Source organism: Rhea americana, unplaced genomic scaffold, assembly GCF_003343005.1.
Source record: "Rhea americana isolate MKP2758 unplaced genomic scaffold, rheAme1 scaffold_163, whole genome shotgun sequence".
NCBI lineage: Eukaryota > Metazoa > Chordata > Aves > Rheiformes > Rheidae > Rhea > Rhea americana.
The window spans coordinates 1,102,017-1,115,478 of record NW_028185739.1 but is presented as its reverse complement, the minus strand read 5'-3'; the positions used below and the strand labels follow the sequence as shown (position 1 = coordinate 1,115,478).

Sequence of the window (13,462 nt, the reverse complement as noted above, 5' to 3'; positions counted from 1 at the left end):
GCCGGGCGTCCTCCGGGCGCTGGCGCCCGCCGCCCGGTTCCCCCTTCGCCAGCCCGCCGCCGCCCCGCCCCGCCGCCTTTCGCCCAATCGGCGAAGCCCGCCGGTCGGGATCGACAAGAGCCCCAGCCAACCACGCCGTTCCACCTCCCCAACGGGACCCGCCCCCTCCTGCCGCCGCTTCTCCCTCTAGCACCGCCCCGCCACACCGGGGTGGGCGGGGCTAGGCAGAGCGCAGGAACGCCCTCCCCCRAGGACTGCGCAGGGGCGGGGCGAGTTATGCAAAAGTATCCCGGCTGGACCAATGAGAGCAGGGCAGGGCGCGCCGCTCCACCAATATCCAAGAGCCAAGGGCGGTGCCGCCGGACTCCTGCAACMGCGACAGGGCAGAGGGGCTACGCCCAGCGCGGGCCTCCTCCAATCAGAACGGGGGGGGCGGGGAGACCGCTGCCCAATGCGGGGCCGAGGTCGGGAATTCAAACTGACAGGCCGGAGCGTGGACGTTGACGGCGGCCGCGGCCGCGCCATGTCGGGCAGCGGCTGCACCTTCGAGGAGCGGAGCGTGGCTGTGCTGTGCTGCCGCTTCTGCCAGCAGGTGCTGAGCTCGCGGGGCATGAAGGCCGCGCTGCTGGCGGACACCGACGTCGACCTCTACTCCACCGACATCCCTCCCTCGGGGTAAGCCGGCGCGGCCCCTCGGCGGCGTCCGGCCGCAAAGAAACTCGCCGGGTTCCGTCCAGCTCAGCGCCGCGGCTCCGAATCCCAGCCAGGGCGCAGGAGCAGCAGAGCGGGCCGAGTCCCCTCGCTCAGGCAAGGAGCAGCGTGGCGGGGAGCGCAGGCCCGCTCCTGCCCCAGGACGGCCCCCCGCCTTCCCGCAGCGGTATTCGAACGGCGGGGAAATAACACTGCCAAAGTACGGGTAAAGCTAAGAAAATAAGATTGCAAAATGGGACATTMGTGTGAAAATGTAGGTTAGAAAAGAGAGGCAGGATACCGCAGGCTTGCTTCTCACYGTCCTAGCCTCATTCTAGAGCTGAGATTTGCCAGGAACAAGGACGATGTCTCAAATCAGGTTTGTGACTGATAAAGCGCTGCAAGCAGCRGCCAGGCCCTCGCAGGTGGGAGTGGGGAAACGCTCAGAGCAGTGCTTTCCAGGCTATTTTCAGAGGAGTCGTGATGCATCAATGTAACATCTCAAGGTATCTTCTTGTTTCCATGAGAGGCTAGCTGGTGACAGGTAGGAAAAAGCACTTATGTGCTCTTCAGTAAGTTTAAAGAAAATACAAGATTGAAGCTACAAGTCTAATAATACAATCTGAAGCCACAACGAAAACTTAAATCTGTAATTATAGCTAATTTAAACTTTTGCATTACCATTTTCTTTCCATCCAGTACTGTTGACTTCATTGGAAGCTGCTATTTCACTGAAATCTGCAAGTGCAAACTGAAGAACATCGCATGTTTAAAATGGTAAGGATGTCACTCAGTAATCCTAACTCCTGCTCAAACATGCATGCACTGCAGCAATACTACTTAACTTCTTACTATTGACTACTGCAGTGCAAGAGTTAAGGAATGAACGAACAGACTGCACTCCCTGTTTCAAATTTCATGCTGCTCRGTAGCTCAGCCCACTGCTTCTGGGCATGGCTGCCAGTCTATTTCTGTGCAAGCCCCAAGTGGAAGTGTGACAACCTTGTCAATAGCCTGAGTGTACAGGAAAGCTTGCATGCCACCTGCCTGATTAAGTAGCTGCTTCAACACAGAGATAATTGTGTTAATAAGGCTACAGTAAGTAGTAGTTACTCATTCTAATTAATAGAACATCCTCTTGGCAGATTTAGTTGTCACTAGCAGATGGAAGATGCTGTCACTAAAGTTCTTGGAGTTCTCTTAYCCTTTTTATTAATGCATGATATTTAAGATTCAAAACAACAACTCTSGTAACATATTTCATTTGGAGTTATTTAAAAGGATGCTAATAATCAAGATTTTTACCTTGCTCAGATTTAAACACAGAGTGTGTGGTAGGAATATACTATTTTGTTTCAGGCAGAAGTAGAGAAATGAAAATATCACTAGAGCATATGACTGAGAAAGTAGGAGACCTATCATGCTAGGTTTTAACCTAAGAGAGCAGGTAAGGCTTTGGTATTCTCAGTCTCAATACTGCTACTTCTGATACTATCTTTCAGACACAGCACTTCTGTAAAGATGCATTGTACATGCATGCTGAAGCACTTCTACATAGATTCCAGCAGAATCGCTGGCCTTTTAAAAATTGGATGGTTGATATGAAAAATACTTTAGATTACACAATTCAGGTTACAAAGTAGTTTTCTGTGCCAAAGATCTAAACTTAGATATTCTGTAACTCTTGACAGATGTTCTTTTAAATATTTAAGATGCTTGTTTAATAATGTTCCCTTATCTTTATCAACATAGGAGCATTACATAACAATCTGTCTAGTACAGCAGTTATTTAACGTTAGTCCAAGATGGAAAACCAACAACTAGCTTTTTGTTAGGAATTGCGTTGCTCATTATTTCAYTTGTCTTTCTAGTGGTAACATTGTAGGTTATCATGTGATTTCTCCATGCAAACCTTGCCTGCTGTCCTGTAATAATGGCCACTTCTGGATGTTTCATAGCCAAGCAGTCTTTGGCATCAACAGACTAGATTCTTCTGGTAAGGAATCATTTCTTTCCTCTTCCCTGAAGTGTTGTATTCCAAGTCCTCTTTTTAATGTGGCATCCCRATATAGTTAAAGCATATGGAAGGAGTACAACATATGGAAGGATAAGGCAAGTGTTACTTCATTGCCAATCTAGCAAATTTCTTCATGGGAGGCCATTGTAGCAGCTTTGTAAATGAAGATTAATCTCCACTTGGAAATTTACGGAGAACTTCCCATTCTCCTTTGTGAGCAGAAGTCAGGATTTTCTGAAGCATTTTAACTAGTATAAACAACAGCCACAAGCTGCTATTTATAGTAGTATGTATAGCTTTACTATGCTATCAGGCAGCTGTCCAAGGGGCACTCCTTCTGGATGAGTCATTGTCATTCTGACCCTATAACTCAGTTCCCATTAGCTCAAGCTGAAGTTACAGCTCATGTTAGTTGCTTTAAATCAGATGCATGTTGTTTTGCTGCCAAGTGTCTAGCATCATTTGCCTTGTTCTCAGGRGTACATAGTATTCTGACAAATCATTTCTTCCTTGTGCATGAGATTAACTTATTGTCTAAACCTTTCAGTGTCACCTGTGTTTCAGATCAATGCATTAGAAGAAATAAGTCAGGCATGAGGGGATTATCAAATAGCTACATGAATACATCTRTGGGCAAGGACCTAAACAACATTTAGCAGATCACTTTGGAGGGAAAATAGGAAACAGTCCAGATCTATTTAACCTGAACTTGACTTGAGTCTTTTGCAATACAAGAGCAGTTATTTTCTCTAGAGTTGTGCAACTGAAGTCAGGTCACAAGCCAAAAACTTTTCTTCCTCCTCTCTTWCTTCCCTCCCACCAGGTGTGAATGTATTGCTCTGGGGCAACTTGCCAGATTTGGAGGAAAGCACAGATGAAGATACATCATGCATCTCTGAGGAGGAGTATATCAGATAAATGTTATTTACTTCAGTGTCTTCCCTTGTTATACTGCATTATTGTTTCTTTTGCATGTTTTCCTTTGTTTTCTGTTTTCCTACTGACCCAGAGCTCAAAAATATAGGAAACCAGGTAATCTGGAAAACAATGCTAAGATAGATATCTTCCTGTTTCACTGTAGTCTCTTAGGCTCTTGCTCCTGCCCATATGTATCATTCTGATCAAAGACACTCCCTAGTCAGATCCAATTCTTTTGTACATGCCATCTGCCTGTCCGGATCAGAAATTCTGAAGCCTGGTTTGTTTTCTCTGTGAAGTCTTAACAGTGGATATTTTTTACTTGTACTCTTTTTCTTCCCTAAAGCAGTGTTCATGTGGCCATATTTTCCAGTCACTATAAACACAGCTTAGAAACATTAATAGTCAACCATGATGCTCTAAAGGAACTTTGCTTGAGATCACTAGATCCTTGCCTAGAACTTCTTTTGAGTATACAGAAGTGCTGAAAAAGTGGCTTAAAGTACAGGAGCTTTGRCTCTATGATCTGGATCCCTTGCTGTTAGCATGTTGTTTAACTATTTAAGGCATGCTAGGATACTCCTGAATGGGTGACTGGGGAGCCATCRTACCACATCTTCCCATCTTTGTCTTTCAGTACCTCTGTGATCATGTTTTAGTAGAGATCAGTTTCATTTTTCTTGATGGACCTTCAATACTGAAGTTAATGCCTAACTTAAGCTAAAGGATTACAGTAAAGTTTTCAATGTCAGCAATAAAAATCCATCCAGTTGTGTATTTTCCTTAAGTGATAGAAATCCCTTCAAAAAGAATTCAAATGATGTGAATGGATATCTTCCTAGAGAGGAAAAGACCCCAGAAGTTGGATATTCAGTGTTCATGCCTAGCCTTATGAAGTGCAACATACAGACAACCTGATTCCTGTAGAAGTAATGGATTATMTGAGTTAAAGTCATAGTGTTTAGTTTATGAACAAAATAATGTTCACCTCAGCTAGTCACTTGAAGGACTAGCTTTGGAAAATTAAAGTTACAATYGTAATAGAATATATTCTTAAACTCAGATTGATACTGAAGAAATGGTTTAGCCTCTTGTGCTGCTTTGAAGCGCTGTGGCAAAGGCTGAATTGTGTTATTTTTTTACTGTATATTATGTATTTCTTAATGGTACTACCTCTTCCATATTTTTTAAGTATTTGTATATGTGCATGTGTATAGTTTTGTGTGTGTGCCATGTGTTATGTCTGCTCATTAAATGAGAGTTTCAGACTAGGTACCTTTCTGTGCTGTAATARATGTGCAATGATACCGGTTGGATAATCAAAACAATGAAACATCTTGTACTGAAACTAACTCATTGAATAACTAGACTCTCACTACTCATTTTGTTTTTAGAGACCAGTCACTCTTTTTAGGTAAAGAGCCTGCCAGTATCTCAGTCTCAACTGAAAAGGTGTCTAGTTAATTGACTCTTGCTTAACACAAGATCTTACCCTGGTAGTTTTCTATGCTGTATGAATTAGATCATGTGACTGCAGCATTACATTAGCAAGGTGACAGAATTTGTAAGTTTAGAGTACAGGTAACAATATTTTGAATAAGTCCCATAATATAATTCCACTTTGTTGCAAGTTTAGCACTTGTCATTTTTAAGCTTCCCAAAACTTAGCTTTATAACTGAGTCAATTCTGTGGCAGCACTGACTGACTGTAGAGCTCTCCTTACCTCTGGAGAAATACAAAACTAATTTCTTCTCAACAAATCAATAATTCTCTTGTGACCATAAGCAGCAAAAGCACAAACTGGAAGTTCTGTAAACTATATTACATGGGCCTGTATGAGCTAGTTCATCTCAACTAGGCATCAGCTTGAAATAAAGAATGAGCCAACTCTTTTTTTTTTTTTTGAGGATGAAGTAGTTGTAGAGGTGATGCTTGTTTACATTGTATTGTTCCAGCTTTTCTGAAAGTTGCCAAACAAGCTAATTGCATCTAGGGCTCCTTCTGTTCTTTCTATATGAAATGGGAAGAACAGAATAAGCAGCTTGTTGTAAAATATTACTCCCAGATCACAGGGCCTTAACTGTCCTTTAAGTTTCCAAGGATCACCTTGAATAAAGACAGGCTTAAATTGATAGGCATAATATTAAATAGATAGGAGGTTACCAGAAATACTGATCTGGTTTTGTGCTTTGTACTTTAACCCAACCACACAGGACATGCGTGTTGTATCACAACCCCAGGATCAAGTCATTTAGGAGGTTAAGGTTACAAGGCATTTGATATAATAACAGCGAACATTAAAACATAGCTTCCAGAATGAAAGGGATCAGCAGGATCCCGCTTCCTGCTAGAAGTATTGTCAGTCTAATATAGATAAGCTGCATAGCTGTTGTCATCTTTGTTAAGGACTTTTTACACTGAAAGCTTGYGATCTTCTCTATGCAACCAATGAAACCAAACGCCAAAAAACAGGAACCACATCCTAAGGCTTTTCTCTTCTGCTCATTAAGGTACACAAGGCAAATAATTGAAACTGCAATAATCTAATCAGGTCTAGTTTAATTCAAATAGGATTGAACATCAGGCAAAGGGTCTCAAGTTTTAGACTCAATGTCAAAAAAAAAAGTTASAAGACTTCCAGAGTCTCCTGGCACTAATAGTATAGTTGAGGTTAATGCARTTTGCCTTGCTGCCCATAGCATTGTGTCTGCCACAAGGTACTCATCTGTCGTGCATCTGCCAGGCCCATTTACAACAGCTCTGCTGCTATAAGATATTGTATASTATAGTCTTGCAGGTTCAGGGTCACAGACTTAACATAAAAAACATTTGAAATTGTAATTCCAAAAAGCCATTGAGGCTGAATAACTTTGGGTCACAGGCCCCTATGCAACCATGCTGCCATCAATGGCCATCTATTTTCCTTTCTGCAGTGCAGTTTGCAATGTGTAATTTCAGCTAGATTAGAAGAGTCATAACAAGACAGCAGTAAATTGATTCCCCTTCATATCAAATACTACTTCCTAGAGGAAAAAGCACATTTAGTGTTCTTCATTATTCCAGTATAGATTAATGCCTAATCATAATCTTACATTTATATAACACCATTCATCCCAAAGTGCTTTACAGCTACAAACAGTTAAGAATCCTTTTACCACTGAAGCACAGCCAACTCCAGGATGCAAAGCAGCTGACAGGTAGAGAGCATGCTGCAAAGACCATGGTAAGCATCATTTTGTAATGAAATTCAGTATGTGATCTCTATCAACACAAACAGATAAGTTGATTGAGGGAGGTCTAACTTGAAGGTCCTACTTTCTTTACCTAGCCTGGAATGCAGTTCATTTGAGTCAGGGACAAATGGGTCACCTATCCTAGGACTGGAACCTAGAGAACCTGAGGAAAAATGCCATGATAAGAGGCAAATGATTAAGCTGTCTTTATTTTCCACTCTTCTCCCAAGCATGCAAGGCATGGCATACATTGTCTTGTCAGTCACAAAGATGTCCTGAAAGGTCATTTTTACAAAGTAATTACTATAAATAACAAATTTTATTACATTTGCAGACTGCATGGTTTCTGAAAGCATACCCTAAGGAGAGTATATATCCCAGATAGTACACAAAGGTGTTTATTATCTGGATTAAGGAAGTGTCTATGGGCTAGCATAGTACAACTGTAGGAGCCTATTGTGCAAGAAACTGTATGAGCAGTGACTTGTGGACTCAAAGAACTTGCACTATAAACAAAAGAGACAGCCAAGGGGTGGGAAGGGAAATGCACTGTTGGCTCCATCAGAACAGATCAGAGGTAAAGTCTGAACTGCATAAACCTGAAAAGACTCTTTAGTTCTRAGACTGCAACAGGGAACCAGGCTTTGGTTATTCCTGCAACAATGGATCCCTTCTCCCTCCTATGCCAACATTTCTTTGCAAGCCTATGAATACATTCAGCTCCTCCAGTACATGTACCATCAGTCATTTTGTACTTAAGAGTTGAGAATTCTTCTATATACCAGTGTTTCTGGAATTGCACTGTACACCAGAACAAGAGAAATCTAGTAATGCAACATGGRTATAGCCTATAGCCAAGTAGACATGAAAAACCTACAGGGAAAACAGGTAATTCCAAACTTGTTTAAATACAGCTATCACAAACTAAGATGTTCTGCTCATTTATGCAGTATGCAATGACAAGACAGAAAAGCAGGATGTCTGCCTTGAACAGCTCCCGTGAAGTTGTCTCTACAGTCCTGATGTACCACCCAAAATTCCCTCTCATCAGGTAACAACTATGCTATGCTTTGACAAAGCAACACTTCCAAGCAGCTCTTAGCTGGGGGACATCTTAGCTGCTTTGTTGTCTGCAGTGTCTCTTGTCATACTGCATGTGCAATACAAGTTTAACAAAGCAACTGCACTCTTGATTTCTCATTTGAGAGCATGTCTCACATTTTGGAGAGCAGCTTGGGGGGAATGGCTGGTCAAATCTAAGCTAAATAAAATCTCTGATACTTCACTGTCATCTGAATACCAACAGCTTGATGTGGCTAGATAACACCACACAAGGGAAATTAGCACCATAGCACTCATACACCACCATCCACATGTCAGTGTTCACGGAAGTTTGGACAGGCAGATATAAAGCTACACTGATAGAAAGACTCAAGCATAGTGAGAGAATTGCAAGAGACCATTTCCTGTAGAAAAGTGCTAATAACTCAGCATCACTCCAGTATGATGCAACCACATTAGGATTCTTCCCTGCTGTGCTATGGCAGGGGCTTATTAGTTCATCCCACTCTAGCATATGGTCTGTTTTGAGATAGGCATTTTCCACAAAAAAAGAGACAATGCTAGAAATAAATGTTTTGAAAACCTCATCTTAAATGGTTTAGACTCAAACCCAAATGTGAACTGGTGCATTTCTACTCTCCTATGTCTTCTAGGCACATCTGACAGTTTTATATACAATGGAAAACTAAGGAGAATTATAGAAGAGTCATCTGATTAGCTCTGGGATGCAGACAGATAACAAAGAGACAATGCCACACTCCAGCAATGCTTAGATAAGCAGAGGGACTTCTGAACCAAAGGGCACTGACAAAACTAGGAAGAAACTCACCCACCCTTTGGTCTACACCTTTTGGAGCTTTTGCCAGTAGCTATTCATTTATTAAAAGCATTCCTGTCTTAGAGCTAAACATATGTTTACACTTAATTTTAAGACTAACAAAGCTTCAACAAGAATGAATCTGGATAGTTATGCTTACAGAACATACCCAGACAGCTTTTTCAACAGACATTGGCAATGGAAGAGGCATAAGATGGCATACAGTCAGTAYTGAAGTGTGAAACAAGCTGCTTTGAGTTTGTGAGAATGCCAGGCTGCAATGCAAGTGTTGCAGGCAGGCTTTGGCCTRATTAGAACACAGTGCATGAGGCTGGAGCCCCAAAACACTGAGAGGGCAGTTCACCCAGATGGGATCTGAGCCCAAACCAGGACAAAGCACAGGCTTCAAAAGCACATATTCAAGCAATAAGATAACAGAATATTAGGATACCCAATACAAAGTCTAGGCCCTTTCACTTATACTAGTTTTAAACAGTTTTAGAGACACTGCAGACTCACTTATTTTCTTGATCCATCAGTGGGCATAGGGAAAATATTAGTCTCTTAAGTTGATGGTTTGGACCATGAGAATGTCAAAGCTGCAATAGTTTTCTCCTAGTGTAGAGAAAGAAAGCTCTGATAGTACAGGCCTTATGTGGTTAGTACAGGCCTTATTTGGTTAGAAGGACATGCAAGAACACAGGCTCACCTTTGAGCAGCATGATGTTGAATCAATCTAAACACAGCTAAAGGCACCTTGTAGTGGCCACTATCAGACACTCATTTATCTTACCAACTAGATCCCCACTCCAATTGGATACAAATGTTTCAGTGATAACACGAATCTGTTGCTCCTTACCTTTGTGYCACCCTGGTAGAAGATTCGACAAATTGAGCAGCACTTGCTGTGAGCCAACTACAAATATCAGAGCTTAGAGTCTTTTGGACAGTAGCAGGCACTTGAATAACAACCTGCCACTCRTCACAAGTCACTTGATCATCTTCCAGTCCCTGTTAAGGGGTTCAAAACTTGGGCAACAATGGCTTCAGAGTTAATTGTAGCTTGCATTGCCAGACCAAACAACCGCATTGCTTTTTCTCCTCACAATGCCTTCCTTGCTTCTGTACTTAGAGCATGCACATCTCTTCCTGTATTATAATTCCTGGCAAGAGATGCCAGGTGGACCCAGGCTTCCTGTTTGCAAGATGCAGCCTCAGGGAGGGTATTAGAAAGGCAGAGGAAAAATAAGCATTTTACCGGCTTGGTTTGATGACTATCAAGCAGCCTACAAGGCCAGTGCTGACCTTAACAAGCTGACCCCACATACAGATCCAGCTGGAATGTGTAAGGGAAAAGGGAAAAGGTATATGAGAAGCTGACAAGACATTCTGTTGGAAAGATTGGGTGGCTGTGTAGCAAGTGGTGTCTGAGCAAGACTACATTTGTGCCACTCCAAAGATGTCTGTAGCCATGCTTGAGCACACTGCTGGTCTAACTCTTATTGGTCCCCTTGCCTTGGCCAGCTCCTCAGGGACAGTTGACTATCTGTACCATGCATGAATATCCCAGTATCTTGCCAGACAGCCTATGCTTCCAAAGCTCYTGTAACAGTTTGAGTATTTTTTAAGCCAGACAGGAATACTTCTGCCTCCCCCACTATCTTCCAAGTTTCCTCATAAGAAAATCAGATTCCTTCCTATTCCTATCTTTAAACAAGAAAAAAAAAAAAAGAATTGTTTCATTTTAAGTAGCGTTTCACATTTGCCAGACTTTTCTTCCTGCCCTTATTTTCGCWGGTGTAAATTGCTGCTAGTCTGTTGCCCCCAAGAGTCCCCCTCCTTAGCTGCTAAAGACATTTAACCATAACCTGGGATCTCCATTCAGTATTCTCACAGTACTGTTGCACACTAAGTGTTATCTCCTCTGTTCCTCAGGTCTCACAGCTTAGGATTCTGCTGGAGAAGCATAAGACTACCACTGTCACAAATCACACCCCACACATCAGATGCCTTCTCTAGCTTCTCTAGAGTTCCACAACCAGAGCAGGATGACTGCCCTATTTTCTAGGTAAGATGCAGTGTCTACAGACAGGAGGCAGAGGGACACAAATAAGCAGGGCTGGGGGTGGGATTAGCACTGCACATGCATGTTCCCCCTGATCTGCAGTCTTTTAGCTCTGAATTTTGACACAGGAACTCATTAGCCCAGGCTAAGAAACATTGCATTATGCTCAATGAATTTGCATTAGGAGTGATAACAGACAATCCAACCAAATTTATAAATTCAATCAAGTTTAAAGACAGGTTCCTCAGCACTATTTATTCTCTGGTAACAGAGTGAAAAGATGAGGGGAAAAAGCAAGAGTTCATTATCAATGGAAACAAAGAGAAGGACACCAATATTTTAAGCCATTCACCTTTAGGTTATAAGCTGCTTATCTCAGGCTGCTATGTATGTGGTCTCCTTGGGAACAGAGTCAGACAATAAATCAGACGTGCCAACATTTATCAGAAGCTCCAACTAGCCAAAAACATCAGCTCTAAGAATGCCAGATTTGTTTTGCAAGATGCAGGGCCAAGCATGGAGTCACTCCTGAGGCACACAGCAGGGGGCAAGAAGTGCTGCTGTTTGACTTGCAAGAAGTGTTGCTTATATGACTGATTCTCATTGCCATGTCCTTTTCCAGCAAGCAGCTGTATCAGAAGCTTCAGAAGGTGTGTGTGTGTGTGTGTGTGTGTGTTGGGGGGAGAACTTGGCATTGTACGGGCATGGTTAATGTGCACACCACAGTGTCTGGATATTGCATGCCCAGTCAGCTACAAAAATAACCCTGCCAATTCTCCTCAGAGTCTGGGAGGATGGGAAGAGATTATTCTTGTCATATTTAAGAAGGAAAAGCCAATGTATGGATAGCGTAGTGATAGAAATGAAAACAAAGACAGCAAGATTAGTATGAACATTCTCCAACTGTAATTCTCTTCCTGCCAGGCAAGAAAAAAATTCCAGACATTTCACATGTGCAAAAACAAAACAATCTCAACCAAATCTCTTAAACTGGTGAAAGTTTCCCAACCGGTTCCAAAATGCTCAGCTGCTTATGTGTGACCAGAAGAATGTCACAGCAGACATTCCCAGGGCAGAGACCTCTGCCTCATTTGCAAGGGATTTGGCTAGGAATTCACTAGGGTGAAAGTAATGGCAGTAACACTGCTTGCCAAGTCACATTTATCCAGCAATCCTGACCTCCAGTGGTATCAGACATATTTTGATCAGCATGTGATGTGATAACTGACCCAAGGACTATGAACAAATGTCTTGAGCATTAGTATCTGTGGACCCAAGTTAAAATAATCAATATCCATTTATGACACAGCTTTTCATGTACCCCAAGGGAAAAAAAAATCACCACACTCACCCCTTGCAGATGTTTAAGCAAAGAGTGCTAACTCAAGCTCTATTTATTACTATAGGTATTAAGGAAGCACATAAAGACTACCTAAACATGGTCTATATTCTTCTACTGCTTTGCAGGCACAAACAGTTCATGGACCCAGTAGGGGACACTGCTTCCTTTGGCACTCAGTACCAGACTGGGAGGAGACAAGCACCACAGCTCACATAAAACCTCAAAGGTCCAAAGCACAAGTCTCCAAAGCTTTTATCTAGCATCAGTTTGCACCTTGGCTGTTTATAGCTTTCATTTRGAAGGGCTGGCAACAACCTTTGGGCCCATGCTTTTGGCTTCAGACAACACTACAAGCTTGAATGTCAGTTGTTAACTCACTTCTTGCAAAACAGAGGTAGCCATCTCCCTGCAACTCTCCCCCCTCTGCTCAATGTGGACTGAAAGCAGAGACACAGGATATGCATCTTCCCCTTCTCTCACTCAAGGGAAGGGAGACTAGCAAGAAAATCTCACCAAGAAGCAAAACAAAAATGCCATGGTAAGCAGCCAGGCAGCATTTACCTTCAAACAGAAGATTCAGACTTGCAGCTTTGTGTTACAGAGCCTGTACTGTGAAAATTTCACTTCTACATAGCAGAACCTTAAGGCAAAAGGAGCTAAATTCTCTCTGCACTTTCATTAGGATGATCTGAATGGCTATGATGAACAGCCACAGATTTGCRCTAACATTAAGCATCTTGATCAGAAGATATCTTTTAGAAAGACAGACAACTAACACCTGCTCTGGCTTCAAGCTGACCAGCATGTGTCAAGACTGGCAATCACTGACCTCTGTCTAGGCATGGACACAGCACCAGCTCCTTTGCTATCAGAGGCCTTCAGGCAGCACACTCAAGCATACCTGTGTGTAACCAGACATCTCTGAAGCCAGGAGAGGGGGGATCAAGTGGTGCAGGCACTCAAACAGCTGTGAGACCAGCAATAAGCTTGTCTGCTAAACTGTAGTGTCAGTGAGGGAGAAAACACTGCAAGCCCTGTCCCTAATCCCAACGCCCTCGGGGCCTGCAAAGGCGATTGCCAGCATCCAGCATCCGCCTACAGTCTGGTCTGCAAGGGGAGCAGCAGACCGAGGGGTAACTCCGCTGTCACCTGGGGCGGGAACGGGAGCTGCCGCCCCGGCGGCAGGGGAGCTGGAAAGCTTCCTCCCTGCCCGGGAGCAGCCAGCGCCGGCCCAGCTTAACATCGCGTCYACCCCCAGCGGGGCCGTCACTCGCGGGGCTTTAAAAGCGGATCTCGGGCTTCCCAAGCCGCGACACC

The 13,462-nt window shown here is 43.1% G+C and overlaps 1 protein-coding gene across 1 annotated transcript; it reads left to right on the top strand.

Annotated features, from left to right (window-relative positions):
* The first annotated feature begins 470 nt into the window (after positions 1-470).
* FAM72A (family with sequence similarity 72 member A) lies at positions 471-4,898 on the top strand. The gene is made up of 4 exons (XM_085300309.1): positions 471-675; positions 1,390-1,467; positions 2,562-2,686; positions 3,531-4,898. Exons 1-4 carry the CDS (start codon positions 524-526, stop codon positions 3,623-3,625), a joined length of 450 nt encoding a protein of 149 aa, XP_085156435.1. The 5' UTR covers positions 471-523; the 3' UTR covers positions 3,626-4,898.
* The last annotated feature ends 8,564 nt before the right edge of the window (positions 4,899-13,462 follow it).

Coding starts and splice junctions, on each gene's coding strand:
- FAM72A (XM_085300309.1), top strand. CDS start 524: ATGTCGGGCAGCGGCTGCACCTTCGAGGAGCGGAGCGTGGCTGTGCTG. Junction 1,468..2,561: donor AACATCGCATGTTTAAAATG/GTAAGGATGTCA, acceptor TTGTCTTTCTAG/TGGTAACATTGTAGGTTATC. Junction 2,687..3,530: donor CAACAGACTAGATTCTTCTG/GTAAGGAATCAT, acceptor CCCTCCCACCAG/GTGTGAATGTATTGCTCTGG.